Source organism: Phyllostomus discolor, chromosome 7 (genome assembly GCF_004126475.2).
Source record: "Phyllostomus discolor isolate MPI-MPIP mPhyDis1 chromosome 7, mPhyDis1.pri.v3, whole genome shotgun sequence".
NCBI lineage: Eukaryota > Metazoa > Chordata > Mammalia > Chiroptera > Phyllostomidae > Phyllostomus > Phyllostomus discolor.
In genome coordinates this window covers 110,899,360-110,923,594 of record NC_040909.2, presented here as the reverse complement: position 1 = coordinate 110,923,594, position 24,235 = coordinate 110,899,360, and the positions used below count along the sequence as shown (strand labels likewise).

The 24,235-nt window shown below is 35.9% G+C and overlaps 1 protein-coding gene across 2 annotated transcripts in view; it reads left to right on the top strand.

The window, feature by feature from the left end:
* The window catches only part of STK3 (serine/threonine kinase 3), a 252,662-nt gene that overhangs the window by 137,988 nt on the left and 90,439 nt on the right, over nt 1–24,235 (top strand). For both annotated transcript variants that reach the window (XM_028533670.2, XM_036031288.1), the window contains exon 8: nt 9,229–9,354. In XM_028533670.2, the coding sequence (XP_028389471.1) occupies nt 9,229–9,354 (126 nt within the window). The remainder of the gene's footprint in view (nt 1–9,228; nt 9,355–24,235) is intronic.

The window sequence follows — 24,235 nt, the reverse complement described above, 5'->3', positions numbered from 1 at the left end:
GATACATAGACATCCAGCCTCACACTCACACCCACCCCTCCATTCTTCTTCTGCATCTCATTATCTTCCTTTTCCAAGTTCAGCATTCTCTTTTCCCTTTTTTATGTTTTGGTGTTTCTTTTTTTTTTTTTTTTTTTGGTTGTTGTCAACTCTTTCCCCCTAAAGTTGTTTTAAAACAAAACTCCAAAGCATTCTCATTTCAGAAATGAACTCTTCCCTCTATTTTTACTGTTTCTCATGTTTTTTCTGGATGTATTATTCTTTGACTCAGTATCTGTTCTTTGGTTTTCTGCTTTACTACAAGATGTGTAAGTAGATTCCTGAGCCCTTTGAAAAGATTATATATTGTAAATATTGGTTACAAGATAACCTAAATGAAGAGTTTCAGTATCCCTGCTACAAATAGACTTTATATCTAGAGTGTCAGGAAGTTTTTTAATCTGCTTAAAATTTAATGCAAATTGAAATAATTTAATACTTCAGTAAGTATTTACAAGTCTTCATTTTTTCCAACAGAATTGGTTCAGACCTTTGAGCTAATAATAAATGTGTCTCACATTAACAGAACTTGGTATTTGGAAAATAATTATTTTTATTAAATGACAAAATGATTCAAAACATGGTGCTTAGAAAAAGTGATCTTTTTCCAAAGTACTATTTAAACAAAAGTTTTTGTTGAGGGGTATAAGAAACAAGCTCTTTAAGTATAATGTTTATTGCTATGAAAATACAACTTAGTACTCACACTCCATGGAAAGCAGTTTAACAATGTCTGTCTAAAATAAATTGTCAAATATTCTTTCACCCAGTAGTTACACTTGTAGAAACTTACTCTACAGAAAAATTTAACCATGTGTGAAATAAAATATGTATAAAAATATTCATAGTACATTTTAATGGCAAAAGATTGGAAACAAAATAGATAACTGTCAACAAGTTGGAAATAAATTAAGGCCCATGAAAAAGAGCGATTGACAAAACACACACACCTGTACATATGTACATGTGTACATGCATGTGTCAGTGCTTACCGTGGAGCAGCTGTGCAAAAATAAGCAAGAAACTGGCCTTCAGAGAAGGTGACTAACTGGCTGAGAAGCAGGAGTGGAATCAAAACTTATTTTTGCCGAAACTCAAAGAGCCTTTTGAGTTTCTTGTTATATGCAAATGCTATCTTTCAACAATTAATTGAAACATTTATTTTGAAATATTGTCATCATGTCAAAGGAATTTTGAACACATAAATCAAAGGCCTATTGGTATTGTTATTGTATTGAATATCCAAATTATTCAACCTAAAAGAAGGCAAGAAAGGAAAGAAGGGAAAAAAAAGTGAGACAATTGCATAAATATGATGGTGAAAATAAATCCAAACATATCTGATAACTGATTTTTGGATACTTTAACCAGTGTTTCTTTCTAGTCTTTCTTCCATAATCTTTTCTAATTTTTCTAAGAAAAGAAATTCTGCTGTTTTTCACTTGGAGTTTTTAGAATTGGAAAGCATTTAAGAAGTATTCTAGTATAACCCCCTAATTTTGTGGGTGAGGACACTGAAGCCCACAAAGGTTACATGACACTGAAGATCACACAGTGATTAAATCATTGTTCAGGTTTATTCCATTTACCCCTAGTCCCAATCTTCATCCTTTCTCTACTCAGCTTTCTGTCCAGAAGGTGACCTGTATAGACCTTTAACAAGCTCTGTTACTCTCTGGCTTTGAGTTGGGTTTGGCCCAAGCATCCTTCTTTATGATATAAAGGGCAAACAATGCTTCCGATTTTGTATGTTACTTACATATAGTATTTATGAACCAATATTTACTGTCCTACTTTAAAAAAAAATTGTACTATTGTCGATCATTCAAGGCCCTCTGTTACAATGTTGTGTTCTTGTCTATCTTCATAATTGACTCCTTGCTACCTCCCATTTTTATCTGTATAAATACAGAAATAATAGATGTGTAGTTTCTCATACAGACCATGCTTTTTTAATCCTCTGTACCTTTTTTCATGCCCTCCACCGTGTTCACCAGTTTGAAGACTCCCCTTCACCAACAGGCTCCTCCTTACTCATTGTCTTTGCTTCTAATTCAGATACGGTGCTCCTTCAGAAAGCCTTCCCTTCATCCCCGTTTATGCTAGTTGTTCCTATAAGTTCTTGTAAGCACCCTGGGTGTATCACTCATAACTTAGTTCTCTGCCATTGTCCTGGATTGTAACTGATTTAGGGTTAGCAGGCTGTGCCTTTTAGGAGGGGACTACTTCTGCACTCCTGGTATTCATTGCTTATAGTACTTTGTGAATTGAATTCAAAATTTAGCACAATAAATTTCTGACTTAAAAAGACTTTTTTAGATAGGATGGTTATCTTTACTCTCATTAGAGGCTCATTAGACTCATTACAGTCTTACTTTGCTGGACTCCTAGAAGCCAATCTGTCTCTTAAAGGAGTTTTTATGTGTCTTATATGTTATGAGTTAAATTATAGTATAACTCTTAGGGGACAGTCTTACTTCTAAGTTTTAGTGGACACATGTCTGTAGCCTACATGTATAGATTATACCATATTGATTGGTAGACCATGATAAATGCTAAGTTTTTTTTATAGTGGTTTATTTTCTGTGGCACAAGATAGATAATTGTGTCAGTTCAAAACAGACTGAAAAGATCCTTTGAGATTGTTCAGTTGAACTCTTAGTAGTTTTTAAAAGATGAGGAAATTGAAACCCCAGAGATATTTAAAGGATCAGGTTCAAGTTTAGCCTAGTGGCAGTAGAGTTCCTGATCTGAAGGGGATCCTTATACTGCCTGTGGACAGTTTAGAACCTGAAAGCCAGCTCCTGCCCAGGCTGGCCTCCTGTAGGAATGTTCCTTTGACTGAGATCTGTTATTTTTTGGGTTGACCCCGTGTGTGGCTCCAACAGGTGGTGTCATGGGTTCCTCTGGGAGCTCCCATGATGCGTGGCTTACTCTTCATTTTACCAGTTCAAATGAGCAATGGAAGCTTTATCTAACTTGTCATTTCTCTCATTTATCATATAATTATCTTGAATACTTTCTTTTCATACACTGATATCCATATCAAATACTGTGATGGTATTTGCTTTAACCTTTAAACATTTGAGAAAACTGAAGAAGCTAAGGGAAATCTATCGTATTTACCCTGTTTTGCTCTTTGTCTCTCTCTCCTAATGTTCCTGACTTTCTTCTTTTATTATTTCCCTTCTGTTTAGAGGACTTCCTTACATTCTTTTAGGATGGGTCTGTGTAACAGATTCTCTTAATTTTCCTTCATCTGAGAATGTCTTTATTCCTCTTTATTCCTGAAGGACATTATCACTGGCTATAGAATTCTTAGTTGGTAGTTCTTTTTCTTTCAGCGCTTAAATGTTGTAGCACTTCCTTCCCATAGCCATGCTTTCTTAGGAGAAATCTATTGTCATCTGAATTGTTTTACCCCTTGTTCTTTTAAAGATTCTTTTCTTTGTCTTAATTTTCAGAAGTTTAATTATGATGTATCTTAATATGGATTTCTTTAGATTTATTCTCCTTGGGATTTGTTCAGCTTCTTGAATCGGTAGGTTTGTATCTCTTGCCAATTTGGAGGACATCTTCAGCCATTATTTTTTCAGACAGTTTTTTTTAGCCCTACTTTCTTTCTCTTCTCTATGACTTTCTTGATACAGATGTTAGATTTTTTATTTTAGTTGTCTAAAACAAAACAACTAAAGTTGTCTCTAGTTTAGAGAACCTTCGGGTCTCTGAGGTTCTGTTCATTTTTATTCCAGTCTGGTTTCTCTTCTGTGTATGTTGAATACTTTCTACTGTTCTGTATTCCAGTTCACCGATTCTTTCCTCTGCTCTCATTCTGCCCTTAAGCCCGCTGATCATATTTTTAGTTTTGGTAATTTTTTAGTTCTAAAATTTTCATTTGTTTATTTTTCTATTTTCTCTTTCTTTGTTCAGATAGTCTGATTTTTATTTGCTTAGAAGCATGCTTGTAATTGCTTATTGAAACATTTTTATGATGGCTGCTTTAATATCTTTGTCAGATAATTCTGATATCTGTGTTATCTTGATGTTGGTGCCAATTTATTATCTCTCTCAGTTGAGATTTTCCTGCTTCGTTATATGGTGAGTGATTTTCATTTGAACCCTAGATATTTTCAGTATTATATTATGAGACTCTGGATCTAATTTAAATGTACTGTTATAACAGGCATCCTCTGACAATATTCCAGTGGGGGAAAGGGGCACCACCTAGTTTCTGCCAGCTAGCAGAAGTCCAGGTCCCCAGCTTGGTCTCCTTTGACATGTATGGTAATGAGGGGTTTCTTACTACAACTGGACAGGGGTGAGAGCTCAGGCTCTCAAGACACCTTCAGTGGCACTACGGGGCCTTGTTATAGCTGGGTGATGATGCAAGTTCTGACTCTACTAGGTCTTCTCTCATTCCGCTCTAGCTGGGAGGGGGTGGGGTTTCTTTATTATTGTCTGGTAGGGGTATAAGCTCAGGCTCCCACATAGTCTCTGCCGACACTCCCTGTTGGAGGAGGGAGGGGACCTTTCATACTGCTGGTGGAGGTGAATGTCCCAGCTCAACCTTTGGTCTTCTCTGGCACCGTCTCAGTAGATTGAGTACCTTCCAGAGGGTGGAAGTAGAGATTCCCCACTCAGCCATTGCTGGCAGGGTTGGGGCCAATGTGTTCTCTATGGTGTTAGGCTGGCGTGGTAGGATGATTCTTGTCTAGAAGTTGTGTCTCACTAGCTGTCCCTTTCCTGATCTTTTTGATCAAGAGAGCAGGCTTTTGTAGGGGCGGTTTTAGATTGTGTCCCTTGGTGTTTCCAGTACCCAGTCTGGGATAAATGAGATAAAAAGAACACTCGTGGAACTCAGCGATGTCCTTCCTCAAGTCCCCCAGTCCCTAACCAGTTTGCTGCCTTCTTTCTATTTTGCAGAATTGCCTTATGTTTGTTTTATATATAATGTTCAGGGCTTTAGCTGCACTTTAATGGAGAAGTATAGGGAAAAGTATGACAACTCAATCTGCTGGGAAGCATTAAGTCTCTTCTTTAGATTATTTCAAATTCTTCTTTTCTCTGAAGTTTTTTAAAATAAATCATTAATTTGAACTCTATTAGACATTGTTAATTTAGAACATGAACAAAATTTAAGGGGAACTGTTTCAGATTTTAAAAGAATAAATTATCAAGTGACCTTAATTTTTACAGTACATAATCAAGAGTGTGGTAAGTTGATTTGGGATATTTTTTATTTTTTTTTATTCAGGTGACTTCAGAATGCTCACCCTATTTTAGTTTAGATTTTACTATAGATTCATTTATAAATAGTGAAAATTAATTGCCTTTAAGAATTTAGTGTGTTAATTTTTTTCTTATTGATATTCTTGTAAAAAACTCTTCATTTAATCACCCTCTGTCTGACATAAATGTTACAAATATAGATTTTAGTATATTCATTTTTTTATTGTCATTCATACATAAGTTCTATGTATTTATACCGTCTTGTTTCTTTTGTTTTTATGGCATTGGGTTAAATATAAACATTCTATTTATTTTTAAACTTTAATTTTTTAATCTATCTGGAATTTATTTTGGTATTTCTGTGGTAAAGATCTAGTTTAATTTTTCCCCTATATTATCTCAACACCAGTTTTTATTTAAGTAATTTTTCTGTCAATGATTGGAAATGCTATTTTATAATATGCTGGTTTATTTTGTGTATTATATTCTGTTTCTGGGTGTTATATTGTTTATTGTTCTTCTATTCCTTTGCTGATGCCACATGCTTTGATAGGCATTAAACAAAAAGATACAACTTTTGTTTACAGATTTTTCTGTTAATTCAATCTCATTATATTATTTAGATTTTTCTCTTTATTTTTAGCAATTTTATTTCTCAGTGACTAGAAAAGGAATATTAATATTTTTTATGTTTTATTAGATCAACTTCTTGTGTGTCTGTAGTTTCTCCTACATCTCATAATGCTCTACTAATATACCTAGTTTACAACTATATCTTTATATTGTATCCCTTACTAATATTAAATAACATTCTTCATTTACTTTTCTTCGCTTTCAGTCCTACTTTTTAAATTGTGTTATTCTTGGTATCTTTTTATGTTTAACTAAGATTTCATTGCTTGTCTTTGACTTTTAACTCAGGTTCTTTTCAGTATGCCTCTTGGGGAAACATGAGTTGGATTTATTTAAGTATACCTCATGTAGAAAGCATGTAGTTGAATTTATCTCATGAACTAAGTGTCTTTTAGGAACTAAAATATTATTTAATAAATGGAAATTCAACCATTTGTTGACATTTGCATATGCTAATAACATTTTAATCACAGTTAATTTTTTTTTTGCCAACTTGTTTTCTCTGGTTTTGTTCTATTTTTTTATGCTGCTTTGCATTTTTTAATTTTATCACTTGCTATTTTAAAAATGGCATTAAAATATTCTTTAAGAATCTGCCAGTATGTCTGATAGTACTTCTCTCCTGACTATCAAGAATGCTCAAATAATATGGCCTTGTTCTTCAAGTAGCCTTTTAACTTTGTTAGCCAGTTCCTCTTTCTTGGTCAGATAACATCTGTTCTGTCATGGTTATGTCGAGAAAAAAGCACAACTACAAATGAAATCAGACATTGAGATTTTGAGACTGAGTACTTTAAGCTCTGTAGATTAATGATAGCAAACACTGGGTAGTCAGTTCACAATTAATTGCACAAAAGTAAGTTTGCAGTAGACTGGATGAATGATATATATATTTGGGCATTTCTTACAGGTAAAACTGTGGCTTGGAGGATTGGCTCATAACTTTTCCTGAAAAGATAAAGAATAATACAACTTGAGATTTCTGTGCTCTTTAAAAGAGATATGATTCTATTGGTTCCCAGTTTTTGGAGTGTTGGTCTTCTACTTCTCTTAATATATAGTCACTAAATCCTTCTGAAGAGTACTTTTCATCAGATTCACTTTTCTTTATTGGGGCAGCTGTTTTTTTTAAAATCCAGGTTCTTAATAATTCATACCTTTACTATTACCATTCCTCCTCACTTTTATTTCATTGCTTTCTACATTCTACTCCAAGATTATGCTATCAAAGGCATTCTTTGCCTTATGTTATTCTCTTGTTTATATAATTAAAGTGGCTCCCAGACAAAATTCAGGCATGTCATCCTAAGCATGTATCCTTCCTGCCCCACTGCTGCTTGTACTCATCTCTAAACTCACAGAACACCGTTGCTCTAAGTAGTTTTCCTGTCTTGGCATGGCAGATCTTTCTGCTGGGTTCTGACACACATTCCCCATCGCGGTGTGTTTGTTCATACTGTTCATACTTTACCCCCTAAAATGGGCTATTCTGTATGAGACACCAAGATTACCTCACCCATTCTTCTACTTTTACATCTGTTAATCATATAGACTGTGCTAAACCATCATAAATGTGATTTATATGCCACATTGTAATTTTTTGTATCTGTTTATGTTTTAGTCTTTATTCTAGATAAGTTCCTTAAGGGCAAAGAGCATGTTTTCAATTTTTTTTTCAAGGCAGGGAGGTGGCTTTCAACCAGTGTTTCTCAGAAATTATCAGTGTAGGACTGGAGTTTCTTCCTTGTTTTTCCACCATTCTCTAGGGCACTATCTTTGTCTGTTTTCCAGCTTAGTAGAAAGAATAGAAATCATGTAAGAATGCACATGCAATGTTTTTGTTTTATTTTTAAGATTTCATTTATCTATTTAGAGAGAGGAGAAGGGAAGAATAAAGAGAGAAACATTTATATGTGAGAGAAACATTGATCTGTTGCCTTTCACACACCCCCAACCAGGGACCTGGCCCACACCCAGGCATGTGCCCTGACCGAGAATGGAACCGGCAACCCTTAAGTTCACAGACTAGTGCTCAACCCACTGAGCCACACCATCCAGGGCAACATTTAATGTTTTAAGGCCCAGATCAGAAAGTAGAACACAACACAAGACACTCTCATTTCATTCTATTCTGTTCTTTCCATTTCATCGACAGAACTTAATCTCCTAGTCACAACCAACTGAAAAGGAGACTAAGAAAGGTAGAATCTAGCTGGGTCAGTATACGTCTAACCACAGTTCTATTCTGGTAGAACTAGGAGTCTCCACCACAGCTATGTTAATAGGATGTAACTTATATGGTGCTTAATCTATAACTGTTACAAAAGAATTTATTATTATTTCTTCATTATTGATCCTTATTTCTGTAATCTGATAAAATTCACACTCATTCTTTTCCTAAATGGTGTATGTTTATCATTTTAAAACTTTTTCCAAATGTCTGGAATTTCTTCTTAAGCACTAAAACTTTTTTGTTTTTAAGAATAGTTTTGTGTTCTTTATTAAAGTAACTCACCTTTTACCTGAGTCTATCTACTGAAATTTAATTACAAAAATTGCATCTTGAAACTGTATTGCTGCCTCAAAATAAGGTTGTGTATCCCAAATTATACTTTTAATCTTACCCTCTACTTTTCTCACACCCTTCCCTCAATTAAAAAATCATCAGCAACCCAGGTCTGTTCTGGTGGTTTCTATTCTGTTTACCAGATTTGCAACAAACTCATATATTTCAGCTAGATCAGGGTAGAATAAAAAAAGAAGTGAAAAATTGTTTTATGTATGTGCATTATAGAAATGAAGCAATATTTATTTTCTGAAAAATTTTTTATTTCTCCATTGGAATGGAGTGAAATGATTACACTTTCAAGACCTAATAAAATAGGAAATATGTAAAAGAAGTAACACAATATTTGTCCTTTTTACCACTGATTCTGGCTATCAGCTTAAGATTAGTTAAAATCTGTCACCAATACCAATAACTATTTTTATATGTAATACAATCACTAATCTTTTTTTTTAATTGTATCTTTTTCTTACCTCATCTATACTTCTTTGGACACATATCTTTAAGGTAGTTTTCATTAATGTATTTTTATTAACAGGATTGCATTTTTGTGTTTGTGTTTTAATGGTTTTTAAAAACAAGTAAGTCTAAAAGCAAACTATTTGTAAAGCAGCTAAAATGTTCTCTATTCTAACTTCTGGATAAAATAACAAATCATTGAAGCCTAAGATCCTGGTTTACATTTACATGTCATGTTAACATTTTTTAGATACAATTTTAAGAAATCTTTCAAAATTATACCATTGAATTTTACTTTTTAGCATCCTTTTATCAAGAATGCAAAACCTGTATCAATTTTAAGAGACCTGATTGCAGAAGCAATGGAGATCAAAGCAAAAAGACATGAAGAACAGCAGCGAGAATTGGAAGAGGAGGAAGAAAATTCGGTTCGTAATTACCCTCAAAACATTGATTTTTTTTCTGAGTCATTTTTCTTTAATTTTGATTTTTTTCTTTAAATATATCAATAACACTTACTGTTTTATGGTACAAATGAGGTATATTTGTTCATTCAATCTTAAAATATATTTTGTTTGCATTAAATGTTTGCTATTTTTTTCTGATGTCTTAATAATTAGTGATTAGTAGAATGTGAGGTTTGTACAGTGTCTAGGAGTACCACAGAGATGATGGGTTACTAGAGAAAGCAGGAGGGACATTTAATGACCTCGTATTACATTTACTTTATAGTGATGCATCAGTGCATTTTAATAACAAAATAAAACAATTATATCTGTTTCATTTTGTGATGTTTGATGCTTTTGTTCTTCACTAACTTCTTGTTTTAAATCTTTTTCTGGTTAAAGATACAGAGATGGATATATCTTGGTATTCAGATAGTCATAAAATCTGAAAACAGATTTTTTTTTACTGATTGAAAATGTCTTTGATAACATTAATATTTATCCATAGAAGTGTTTTTTTACTTACAGTTTTATATACAAATAGTATTATTTTTCTAATTCACATTTAGTTTATCCAATTGAGATTTCTTTTGAAATTCTTTTACCCTCTTCACCAATTGTTCAACCTTGTTACTTATGGTGGCCCATGCCAAAGACAAGTGTGGCTCTTCGCCAAACTGGTTTACGGTCTTTTTCTGTGGGTGCTGTGCTGCATCACTTACTCATTTGGCAGTGACTGTGGACTGCCTGGTAGACAGATGCTTAAGCTTATATTCTAGACATTAAGTTTTTACCAATGAAGTCACCATTCAGAATTTTAAATAGCATCCTCATGAAGATTTTTTTCATAAGTTTGCAATTGCAGATTAATTATGTAAAGATAAGTGATATGGGATGGAGTAAAGACTTTGGTTCTTGCTCTCAAAGGGTTTTATAGTTCCCAACCTGGGTTCCTATTGATGATAAACTTAGTTTTTTTTCTTTTTTAAATTATTATTTATTCTATTACGGTTGTCCCATTTTTTTCCCTTTATCCACCCCTCACTCCCTCAGTCAGTTCCCACTCCATTGTCTCTGTCCATGGGTCATTCATACGTGTTCTTTGACTAATCCTTTCCCCTTATTTCTACCATTTCTCCCTTCCCTCTTACAGATGCCAGTCTGTTCCATGTTTCCATGTCTCTGGTTCTATTATGCTTGTTAGTTTATTTTGTTCATTAGATCACAGTTATAAGTGAGATCATATGGCATTTGTCTTTCACTGACTGGCTTATTTCATGTAGCATAAAGCTCTCCAGTTCCATCTATGCTGTCACAAAAGGTAGGAATTTCTTCTTTCTGCTGCATAATATTCCATTGTGTAAAAGTACCACAGTTTTTTAATCCACTCATCTCCTAATGGGTGCTCAGGCTGTTTCTGACACTTGACTATTGTAAATTGTGTTGCTATGAATATTGGGGTGCATGAGTTGTTCTGAATTGGTATTTCAGAATTCTTAGGATATATTCCTAGCAGTGGAATCTAGGTCATAAGGCAGTTCCATTTTTGATTTTTTGAGAAAATTCCATACTGTTTTCCACAGTGGCTGCACTGGTCTGCATCCCCACCAGCAGTGCACTAGGGTTCCCTTTTCTCCACATCCTCACCAGCACTCGTTGTTTCTTGGCTTATTAATGACAGCTGTTGTGACAGGTGTAAGATGATATCTCATTATGGTTTTAATTTGCATCTCTCTGATGGCTAGTGATGTTGAGCACCTTTTTCATATGTCTATGGGCCCTCTCTGTGTTCTCCTTGATGAAGTATCTATTCAAATCCTTTGCCCATTTTTTAATTGGATTGTTGTTTTCCTGGTTTTGAGTTGTATGAATTCTTTATATATTTTGGAGATTAAACCTTGTCTGATATATTATTGGCAAATATGTTCTCATACAGTCAGTTCCCTTTTCATTTTGATGATGGTATCTTTAGCCATGCAGAAACTTTTTAATTTGATGTGGTCCCATTTGTTTATTTTTTCCTTTATTTCCCTTGCCCGAGCAATATTGGCAAAAATATTGCTACATGGGATATCTGAAATTTTATTGCCTATATTTTCCATCAGCACTTTTATGGTGTCATGGCTTATACTTAAGTCTTTTATCCATATAGAGTTTATTCTGGTGTATGGTATAAGTCGGTGGTCTAGTTTCCTTTTTTTGCATGTACCAGTCCAGTTCTTCCAACACTGTTTATTGAAGAGGCTATTTTTACTCCATTGTATGCTCATGCTCCCTTTGTAAAATATTAAATGACCATAGAGGTATGGGTTTATTTCTGGGCTCTCTATTCTGTTCCATTGGTCTGTGTGTCTGTTCTTATGCCAGTACCAGACTGTTTTGGTTACAGTGGCCTTGTTGTGTGGTATCAGGTATTGTGATTCCCTCCAACTTTATTCTTTTTTCTCAGGATTGCTGAGGCTACTTGGGGTACTTTTTGGTTTCATATACACTTTTGAAATATTTGTTCTAGATCTGTGTAATAGGTCATTGGTATTTTAATAAGAATTGCATTGAATCTATAGATTGCTTTGGGTAACTAGTTTTGGACTTCTCTCCAATTAGCAAAACTCATGAGGAAATAAGATTAAAACTAGGATGTTTACTTTTAAGTTTTCATGTTTCTTTATTAATATTTTATGCTCACTTTTCAGTCAAGTATTTATTAGTACTTTTAAAAACAAATAACTTTGGCTTTATCAGAGTTACATAGTTGCTTATAAGGTTATGTTCCCAGTAAAGCCTGGTCGTCGACCCTCTGTTGCTGGTAGCCCATCTGCCTTTGCTTCACCCGTGCACGCTTATGATGCTGGGCCAGTGGACTGCCTTCAGTCAGCTGCCAGTGGACAGCTGATTACGTTTGGTTCACTCTTATCTTTCTATTCTTAATTATAGTATGGTTTCTATTTCTGATGGCTAGGGAACCATTGACTTTGAGAATTTACCGGTTTTTACTAGTTTTTAAGATTTTGCTATACAGTCACTCTGGTTACTTTCTGCTATCTTGATGATATCTTTTCCACTGGTTTGCTTCCTGTCACTGGACTCCAGCTGCATCGATCTTATTTCAAATTTTTAATGCTTTTAACATACAAAAGACCTTTCTTTACTTAAGGCCTTTATATGTGCTGTTTCCTCTGCTTGAAACACTTTTTCCCAAGAACTCATTGAGTGATTAGTTTCTTCTTTTATTTTGGGCCTCAGCTTTAAATGTCATATATCCCCAACTTAGTAGCTTAGAGTAAGCACACATTTATTATTTCGTGGTATATGTCAATTATTATTTCAAGAGTGGCTCAGGGTCTCTCATGAGGTGGGAGTCCAAATGGCGGTTGGGCCTGCATTCAGTCATCCTAAGGCTTGACAGGGACTGGGGTCCAGCACGCTCGCTCACACATGTGGCTGTTGGCAGGCTGCCTCGGTTCCGTGCCGTGTGGGGATCTCCAGAGGGCTACCAGGGAGTCTTCACAGCGTGGCCACTGGCATCCCTCAGAGCGAGTGGACAAGAGAGAAAACGAGGAGGGAGTCTCAGTGCCTTTCGTGACAGTCTTAGAAGCTGTACAGCGACACTTCCACATTCTCTTTGTTAAGAAAAGTTACCAGTCACGGGCAACGGCAGTGTAGAGCTCTAACACTGGAATAGAACAAAATATTTACAGCAACCAGGGAAGTGCTTAATTGAAGAAAGAGGCTGCTAAATTTTGGTAAGAGAGTGCTGTGGCATTTTTGCTTATGTGCCTGCCATCCCCTATTTTCTAGCTCAGTGGCAGGCGCAGGAATAGTGGCAGAGGTTGGGAGCAGGGGAGAGGAGTAAGAACTTTGCCCCCCCCCGCCCCCGCCACTCTCCTGGCAAAAACGTGCTTTTTGTATTCTGAAAGATCTGGCAGCTCCCTCCGGGACCAGTGCAGGGGTTTGCCTTTTTTTGGAGGGGGGGGCGGCGGGGGGGTGGCTCTTTGAGCTAGAATAGCTTCCTGGATGGAGTCTGTCAAAAACATCTAAATCTTCTAGAGCTAATAAATAAGTTTAACAATGTTGCAGATTATAAAGTCAACACACAAAAATCAATTATGTTTTTATATACCAGTAATGAATGATGCAAAAGGAAATGAAGAAAACAATTCCATTTGTAATAGCATCCAAAAGAATGAAATACCTAAGAATAAATTTATCAGAGGAAATGAAAGCCTTGTACAGTGAAAAAGAACAAAACATTGCTGAAAAAAAATGAAAGAATACCTAAACCACTGGAAGGATATTCCATGTTTATGGATTGGAAGACTTAATATTGTTAAAAGGCAGTAGCAGCTCACAGAACCATCCAATCCCTATCAAAATTCCAGTGATCTTTTTGCAAAATGGAAAATCAGTCCTCTATCAGGGATGTCCAATCTTCTGGTGTCTCTGGGCTACACATTAAATACACAAACACTAAGGAAAATTGATGAACAAAAAAAAGAAAAGATTTTAAGTAAATTTATTATTTGTGTCGGGCCACCTTTGTAGCCATCCTGGGCCGCAGGTTGGACACCCCTGCCTAATTCGTATGAGACAAAGGGCCGCAAATGGCTAGAGCGATATTGGAAAAGAAGAACAAAGTTGCAGGACTCACTTTCTTGGAATTGATGTTTGCTTGGAAGCTTTTTCATAACTGTAGCATTTTTGCCATTGATAAGGGCTGGGGATTCACAAAATCATCAAGTCCTGATTCCTTTTTTGTTTCGTTTTCCTATCTTAAGCTTTTCTCTCTCCTTTTGCATTTTATTATAAGCAGCAAGAAACTAGGTAGCACCTGAAACACTCTGCCTGGAAATCTCCTTAGCTAAGACTAACCATTTCATTAGGTACATTATTATTATTGTTTTTGAAATCCAAATATTTTTGGAAATAACACTTTAGTTTTGTGCAATCTTATTTTTGCTATTGCTTAATAATTTTCTCTTTCTGGAACTCGTTTTACTTGAATGGTTTCTTAGATTATCTTTCATGATTTTTTTCTGTTTTTTTTTCTTGTTCTTGGAGGTCTTCTCAATATTATCTTCTAACCTTTCTATATTTTTTCATGTAAAGTATTTAATTTCCAAGAGCTCCTGCTCTCCCTCATTGTTATCATCTTCACTTTGAGTTTTCTTTTGCTCCCTTCTTTCTCTGTTCCCTTTGTTATCATATGCTTTGATTTCTGACTGTTCACTTCCTGGGTTTTTGTCCAATATCTCGTGATTATGTCTAAGAGAAGCACTAAAGTTGCCTACCAAAAGCTCTGTGTTAATGAGCAGAACTAGTGGACTTGTGAACCTTTCTGTAAAAAGTGTTAGGAGTCACTGCTTTGGACCCCGAATTTGTTGCTTCTTGTGACTTCTCTCCTTGCAAGCTCACGTCCTGGGTTTTGGTGTTGTCTTCTCCCCTGTGCTTTTTGTCTTTATGAGTTCATTCCTTTTCTGTGCCTTTTTTTTTTTTTTTTTTTTGTAATTTTGAGAGGGTTTTGGGAGGGGTAAGCATTTTAATGGAAACTTGTGCCATTTCTTGGATGTTCTAAATTATAATTTTAAATACTGAGTTTTTAATGTGATGATACTTAATATATCTATAGGTAAATTTGTAAAACTCTTCATAAATAAATTTATAAAATTCTTCATATATTATAATGATTATGAAATCCTTGAAAATTCATAAATTAGCACAATTTATAGAAAAATAATAGTCTGTTCAATTCTGGTTCGTTCTGGATAATTTGTAAACAAAGTGATCCAGGAAGGGAGGGGAAACTTCTAAAAGATAGCATTACAAGAAATCAAGGCAGCCTAAGGCAAGTCAGACCAAATTAGTAGTATAAGAATAGAAGCAGGTGGATATTGCTCTTTTTCGGAACCACTGTCTTTTACAAAATAATTTTCTTTAGGTGGTGGAACAAAGGTACAGTTTTGGACCCTCCAGCCTCCACCATATGAGAACAGCTGTAGAATTATGAGCCATTATCTGACTGATTCTGTGCTTGCCTTAATATCCATATCTCTGAAGTCAAGGTTGTTGCTTTGTAATCTCTCCTTATTTTCATTCACAAATCATTTGGCCCATGGAACTTGTTTTGTTTTCTTGTTGTTGTTTTTGTTTTGAGGGGTTTCATTTGGCTAGCACTGGTACATCCGGTACTGAAGACTGGCTATCTTTTAGGATATGACAGAAAATTTGGGTGAATGTTTTTGTATCCTAGTTGTTTTCACTGAGATTTTTCCCCATTCTTTTTTTGGATTATTTTAAAGATGAATGTTTTTTTAGCACGGTTGGGAGATCTGTGAGTTTTACTTCCACTTTTATTTTTAGCTCGGAGGATCTGTGTTCTCTGACAGCCTTCATAGTCTGTAGCTGTCTTTAGTCTCTACCCCAGATGGGTCCTTACCCGATGACCGGGCACCCTGACTTGTGAACCTGACTTGTGAAGGATGTTGGGGTTCACTGCTCGGGGGCCCGAATTTGCTTGTCAGTTACTTAGCCCATTTGTCATTGGAACATTGAAAAATTTCATGAAGTTAAAATTTGAAATAATGTAAATTAAAATCATTCCCTGATTTCAAAAATCTAGAGCTGTGAAATTCACCACATTGAGTTGCCACACTATAAGAGCTTTGTATTTGATATTCAGTATTAATTCTTGAGCTCATTGTAGATCCTGCTTTTTCCATTTTGTGTGAGTGTAATTTTCAGAGAATTTGTGGGTTATACCAATATCAGCTTACAGTTTTTTCCCAAATTTAATTTAATTCTACATAGTTGAGCTTATTAAAGTTGAAGAAAAATTTGTGGCCTAAAATTAAATTGACATTTCCATCAACTCTTAATGTGACTTTTGAAAAGGAAACACTGTATATGATAACCATTTCAAGATGCATTGTTTTAAAAAAATTTTAGTGCTATACACCTGTGTCCTGCATAACTATTATAAACAAATGTTCTTTAAATACATTTTTATTCAAGAAAGGTACAGGACATGATTGGAAATAGTGCCTATGAGTCTGATTTTTATACCTATTGTAGAAAAAGCTTGTCTGATGAGAATACATCTTGATAAACTAACATGTTTTGATAGGTGCTGAGGTAATTGACCAGATTTTAAAAATTAAACAAATTAATTGCAAACAGAGATTTCTGCAGCAGGTTAATCCCAATATCAAGGTTTTTGTGTTAGTTTAAGCATTGCTAAACATGGCAAAAATTTTTTTGGCATTTCAGAGCATGCGATACAGATTTTGTGCTGAGATGAGTCTATTGTATTACATAGTAAGGAATAATTTGTTTTCTGGATATTACTGGAAGATATTCCCAAATTTTTAGTATGAGTCAATTAAGCAACCTAACTATATTTGTTCACATTTACTGTAAATAGCTGAATTGCCTATAGAAAGTCCACTTTTTAAAGATTATCTGCCAACAGAGTTGCTCTTTCTACTCAATACAACTTTAAGTTATAATTTTGTTGTTAACAAGAAACATTCATAGTAGGATGTAAAGTAAATCTGTGAATTATTTCTGCAATATATAACTTTTAAATATAGTATCTAATAAAGGGTGCCTTTTTAAAAATTGAATATGCTTCAGGTCATCCTTTTTTTAAAAATATGTACATATTGATATTTACTAAATACTTGCTAAATATTTTATTCTGAAAAGAGAGTCCAGCAAATTTTCTGGTTAAATAATGGATTATAGACTTCTGTTCTTTTAATGCAACAAATTGTGCATATGACTCACTTAGTCTGAAGTCTGTGTGCTTTCGTTACCTCTAGTGGAGGTATTATTCCTTGGGATTTGTGACATTTAATATAATATGTAGAACATTCCACAAATGGCTAGGTCATTTGAGCTCTCTCTTTGTACATTTGAACTACCTGGGTATTTCCAGAGGGTAAAAAACAACAGTGTTTGGTTTTTACTGTGAGAAATTTCTGATTCAACTGATATAGGCGGAGGCCCAGGCATCAGAATTTTAAAAATTGCCCTCGCTGATTCTCCTGTGGATGAAAACCAGTAACCAGGAGGTTCCAGCGTTGGGCTTCATGACAAATACTTATTCTGAAATAAAAATTTATTTTTTTTATTATTTGAATTTATTAAAATTCAAATTAAAAAGCAAAGGATTTTTTCCAAATTAACTCCTAATTTTTGAACAGTTTTAGATGTACAGAGTTGCAGAAGTCACACAGAGTGTTTCATGTACCCCCACATTTAGTTCCCCCAGTAGTGACCCCTACATTAGTGTGGTGCCTGTGTCATGATGAATGAGTCACTGCTGATACAAATTGTAAACTAAAGTCCATTCACTCTCCAGACTTAGTTAGTTTTCCCTTAATGTCCTTCTTCTGTTTCAGGATCCATCCAGGATACCACATTGCAGTTAGTGATCATGTTTCCTTAGGTTCCTTTTGATGCTACCGTTTCTCAGATTGTCCTTGTTTTTGATGTTCTTGAGAACTTTGAGGAAGGCTGCCTAGGTTTTTGTAGAATGCCCCTCAATTGAGGAATTGTTTGATTTGTTTTTCTTGTGAGGACACTGGGGTTATTGGTTTTGGGGAGGAAGACCACAGAGGTAAAGGCTAGTCTTACCACGTTAGATCAGGAGTACTAAAGGGAAACTCGTTTCCTCTACTCATAACATGTCTGACACCAAGTGGGTGGATTTTGGTTCTCCAAGTCTCTGTAGACACCATCTGATGGTCCTTCAACTTCATTCTGCCAGTAACTGCCGGGGGTTAGCCCAGACCCCACAGGCCCACAAAATTGCCCGCCACCTCAGACACCCATCACAAGTCTGTGACCTCCTGTACTCGTGACCAAGTGGCTGTACAACCCTCTCCTCAGGTCCAGTAATCTTCTAGAATAGCTCACAGAATTTGGGAAAAGACTTTATTTACTATTACTAGTTTATTATAAAGGCTATAACTCAGGAACAGCCACAGGGAAGAGATACATAGGACAAGGTATGGGCAGGGGTCATGGAGCTTCCATTTCCTCTGTGGGCATGCAGCCCTCCTAGTGCTCCGATGTATTTCCTCAACCTAGAAGCTCTCCAAACTCCTTTTATGGTTTTTATGGCAGTCCCATTGTATGGACATTGATTAAGTCATTAGCTGTTGGTGACTAGCTCAATCCGTAGCCCGTCTCCTGTCCCTCAAAGTCACCGAGGTGGGCCTAAAAGTTCTAGCCCCCTAACTGCTCGGTTGGGTCCTCTGACAACCAGCCCCCTCCCTGCAGGTGTCACTTCAGGTATGATTGAAAGGGGCTTATTCTGAGTAACAATAGATGCCCTTCCCACCCCATCAGGAAATTATAAGGGTTTCTAGAAGCTCTGTGCCAAGCATTGGAGAATAAAGGACAAATATATACATATATATATATTTCTAAAACATGACTTACTACTGTTGACGTTCCTGTGACAGTCCGGCTGGGGTAGTGTTTGACAGGCTTCTTCACAAGAACGTTACTCTTTCTTCCTCACCACACTGCACTTTTTCGAAGGCATCACAATACATAGCCCTCACTAAAGGAGTCAGGAGTTATGCTCTGCATCCTTGAGGGCAGAGTGCCTACATACATTATTTGGAAGTCTTCTGTACAGATTTATCTACTCTCACCACTTAATCATTTATTCAGTCATATACATCTGTAATGACACATGGTTATTTAGTTTACACTTGGGGCTATAATCCAGTACTACTTGATTTTTGTTGCTCAGATTCTTCCTGCTTTAGCCATTGAGCATCTCTTAATTAGCATCTCTGTTCCGTTGACATACTTCTGTCATTGTCAGGATTTCTTTTTTGTGTGTTTTCGTACCCTCCGACATGGTAAGATACTGTGAGTTCATCTCGTATGGTTCCCGTCACAGTCTGAGAACCCTGGAAGCCCAGTTCCTTTCTTAGATGATGGAATTAGAAGCCACAACCTAGACTGCACGTGTGGCTGTGTTGTGGGATGTGGTCACTTACAGACCCTCTCAGCTGACACAGAAATGAGATGCGTGTGTGCCAACTTGTGTATCACACATGTTTGTAACTGTGCACATGTGTGTGCATGTGTCTGTGCCTTCCTCTCTATCTATATAGTAAGCTACACATCAGTTCATGCTGCTGTCTCTGCCTCTGATTCATTACCACACAGACTATTCTGTCTCCCCTTGCTTGTTTGTAACTCCCCACCGCAATGGTGTGAAGCCTGGCTCCCACCATTCACCACCCTTTCACTAAATGTTCTGGTTGCTGTATGTATGTATAGTGGTTTCAGAATTGTTAACCCACATTCCCATGGGAAAACACTTTACTGTCTACAGTACCATGCTTATGTACAGTTCTTTATGTTTTTAGTTTTGCAGATTTCATTTGCTTCCAAGGTTAGCACATTTTCTCCCCACCTCCTTCAATGAAGTTCTTTCATAGATTGGTAATATAGTTTGATTTTTGTGCGTGTGTGTGCCACATTCTGCATTTCATTTTGGAATCTTCTGACCTAAGTGATTGTTAAAAATATGCATACATTAAGGTTCACTCTTTATGCTATAAAGTTCTGTGGGTTTTGACAAGTGCGAGGTACCACATACCCACCATTGCAGTATCATACAGAATAGTTTCACCACCCTAAGAAATTACCCTGCTTCACTTACTCAGCTCTCCCTCTGCCCCTGAACCCTTTTCAGTTGCTCATCTGTATATCATCTGTACTTTCGCCTTTTCCATAATGTCATATAATTGGAGTCATCCATAGGTAGCCTTTTCAAACTAGCTTCTTTCACCTAATAATATGCATTTAAGTTTCATCCATGTATTTTTGTGACTTATTAACTCATTTTTTTCCACTGACTATTATTCTACTACATGGATGTACCACAGTTTAATTTACTGTATTCATCTACTGAAGGGCATCTTGGTTACTTCTAGTTTTGGGCAATTATGAATAAAGTTCTGTAAACATTTGCATACCAGATGTTTTGTGGATGTAGAAGTTTTCATATCAGTTAGGTAAATATCTAGGACCATTAATTGGATCTTATGGTGTTTTTAACTTTACAAAAAATTGCCAAATCTCTTCTAGTATTATACCATTCTACATTCACACCAACAGTGAATGAGAACTTCTGTTGCTAAGCATCTTCACCAGCAATGCATATTTTCAGGGTGTTTTTGTTTGTTTTGTTTGTTTTTGCATTTTAGCCATTTTAATTCAATGTTTAGTGGTATTTCATTGTTGGTTTAATTTGCAATTCCCAATGACAGAGATGTTGGGCATCTTTTTTATATGCTTATTTCCCATTTATATATCTTTTTACAAGGTGTCTGTTCAGTACTTTTCCACATTTTAAAATTCTTGTCTATTTTTTATTATTGATTTTTAAGAGTTTTTTGTGTATTTGGACACAAGTCCTTTATAACACGTGTGTTCTGTAGATATTTTCTTTTTGTCAATGGCTTGTCTTTGTATTCCCTTCACTGCAGCATCTTTCACAGAGCAGGAGATTGTAGTTTTAATATCACCTCTCCATCTCTTTTTTCATGGATCTTGCTTTTAGTGTTTTATCTGTGAACTCACCACCAAACTTAAGGTTACATAGATTTTATCCTATGCTTTATTCCAGAAATTTTCTAGGTTTGCATTTATGTTAAAGTCTACATTCTGAGTTAATTTTTGTAAAAGCTGTGAGCTTTGTGTCTAGTCTAGTGTTTTGGTTTTGTTTGTTTGTTTATTTGTTTGTTTGTCATATGAATGTCCAGTTGTTCCAGTACCTCTTGTTAAAAAGACTGTTCTTTCTCCATTGAGTTGCCTCTATGTCCTTTTCAAAGATTAGTTGACCACATTTGCCTGGGTTTGTTTCTGGGTTCTCTGTTATGTTCCACTGGTGCATCCCTGATACACGGGTCTGTGCTTTTGGACGACTGCGCTCTTGATTACAGTAGTTCATAGAAGTCTAACATTGCACACTGTTTTAACATTTACCATTTAGCTTGTCAGGATTTTCATTGGGATTGAGCTGGATCTGTACATTAAGTTAGGAAGAAATGATCCTGGGTCTTCCAGTCCATGAACATGGACTGTCTGTTTATGTAGAGCTTTGATGTCCTTCGTCAATGCACGGAGATTCTGTACATGTTTCATTAGGCCTGAGTGTTTCTTTTTCTTTTAGTGGTATTTAAAATGTCTGTTTTTTAAAATTCCAAATGCTAATTATTTGTTGCTGACATATAGGAAGCAAATGATTTTTTATTTTATATTGCCCTAGTACCCCGTCACCTCACTCTCTACTCTTACTATTCCCAGGAGGCTTTCTGTAGATTCTTTGAACTTTTCTACAGCCATCTGTGAATAAAGACAGTTTTATTTCTTTCTGATTTTTATAACTTTTATTTTTTCTTGTTTTACTGCACTCATTGGACCTCAGTTTTCTTTTAACTTCAATGTTCCTGTATCCTCACTGAGTTTTTCTTTCACCCTGTTTCAGAGGATATATATTTTTTCTGGTTATAAAAATTTGTATAGAAGAAAAATCAGACATGGCATTTACCTACACAGAGATCGAAGTCTAGTGGGGAAGGCTACAAATGAACTGATACAAGGTCAGAATGCAGTGTGACAAGCACTGCGATGGAGATACACACAAAGAACAGGAGTCGTCTCATTGCCCCGACTTTCGAACTTTCTCCCTCCCTTCGAAGGCCCCTCCTCTGCTGGCCCTTTCAGTCAGGCATGCTGTCCCCTTCTTCGAGAGCCCTTCTCCTCAGCCTGAGACTGTGGTTATGTTCCGACCACTAAACAGAAAGGAAAAAAGTCAGAAGCAATATATTCCCACCCAAAGTTCAGAACCTTTGTTTCTTCGCATCACCACATTCTCTCTGCACTTATACTGTGGCTGAAATATTTTCCAGCCGTCCTCTTTCCAAGGCAGCTTTCTGAGTAAGATGAGATCACATCAGAACTTGTTTAATTTGAGGTGCCCATGGGTCATCCACGTCATTTTGTGTAGCAGGCAGTTGGATATGCAAGTCTGGATCCCAAGGCAGAACTCAGGCAATTAAGGAATCAGCAGGCTTTCTGCAGTTGATAGTGAAACCATATACAAAGATGAGACTGCTCAGAAAGCGTGTAGAGAAAAACACAGGTTGCTGCGTTTTCCTAGACTACTTCTTACTTCGCCCTCACTTGCCTGATTAACTCTTGATCCTTCAGGATAAGCCCCTGATTCCTCTGGGAAGGGAAACCTTCATGATGGTCCTCCAGGTTCCAGTTAGGCCAGTGCTCCTACCTGCTCCCACCACGGGCTCCTGCGTTGAGCTCTGTGAGAATGTCGATCTCACTGTGTTTCTCTGCTTCCTAACTCCACCAAACTGTACCTTTCTCAGGGACAAAGACTATCTTAGCACATTACCTGGCATACAGTAAGTGTTTTACTATATAAATATTTCATTGATATTTATTGAATCAGTGAATATATGTATAAAGTTGCTGTACAATAGGTTTTACCTCTTATTGTTTAGCAGAATGCCATAAGAGTATCATCAACAAGGAATGTGTTTGCAATTTAAAATAATAAGGTACATGATGGTACGTGAAATATTTGATTAGCAATGCTTATGTCAAACATGTGAGGAATATTTGGTCTGGGGGAGGAATTGCTTATTTTTCACTGCCCTGACACACTCCTTTGCATAGGATTTCGTTGGTGTCAGGAGTTTCAATAGTGTGAACTACATGTTACAATTAATATTGCTATTTTATTGTGCTTCAGGCAGTCTCCTTCTGAATTGTATGTTTTGGAAGCTTCTTAAAGTAATTTTATAATATTATCATTTCTAGGCTTTTACAAGTAGTATTTCTTTTGCTAAGTATATAATACATAATAAAGTTTCTACTTGCTATTAATAACTATCACAATGGAATAGAAACGTAGTAAGAAAAAGAAAGGATAAGGAAAAGAAATTCTTTTCAAAGACAAATTAGCCCTTAGTTATATTTGTTCTAGGAACATAAGATTACAATTATAAATCTTTTCATGTAAAATCACTTTAGAATGCTATGAAAAAGCAATACGAATATTTGGCATTCTGTCTTGTATGTTCCTGTTGGTTTTGCAGGATGAACAACTGGTTGTCAGGTTCCTGTTATATGCAAGTTACAGGGGAGGTAACTGAATGTGGACAACTGTGGCCCAGGGAACATAAATATTGCTTCTTTAAAAATAAAGCTTATGACATGGCAGTGGTTATGGTATTTTAAAATATATCAGTTTTTTAAAAGTCAGTGTCCACTAGTATGTTTCTGAAAGGTATTGATAATGTGGTAGTAAATGACCTATTTTATGAACCTGTTTTATCTCTGGGAAGCTCAGATTTACTTGTTCTGGTCTTTTGTCTTTGGTGCCCTCTTGTGGATTTTTTATAAACTTCTTGCAGCACACAGTTTTTAAAGGTGTCACTTTTATTTTAAAATATTTGATTTTATGATCTTTATATTTTGTTAATCTTTTGACATGGTTTTGGCTGTGAGAGAAAAAAGAAAAGTCATGGCTAAGGTTGCTTTTACTTTTGACCTACTCTATTGTACTTCGGCATCGTGCACACGGGGTGTAAACTAATCTTTTGTTTGGAAGCTTTTAACAGAACACCAAGAGCGTGTGCAGTCTTGCCTCATGGAGCCTCTGAAGTGCCGCCCACACACCTTCGCACCACTTCGGTCTGTTGTGCTAATGAACGCGTCTTTTATGACTTTCGGAGATCCTGAAAGCTTTGATGTAATTTTAAGACATGCCTGTGAACATGCAACAACTTAGGGTCTCTGAAGGCAGAAGTTT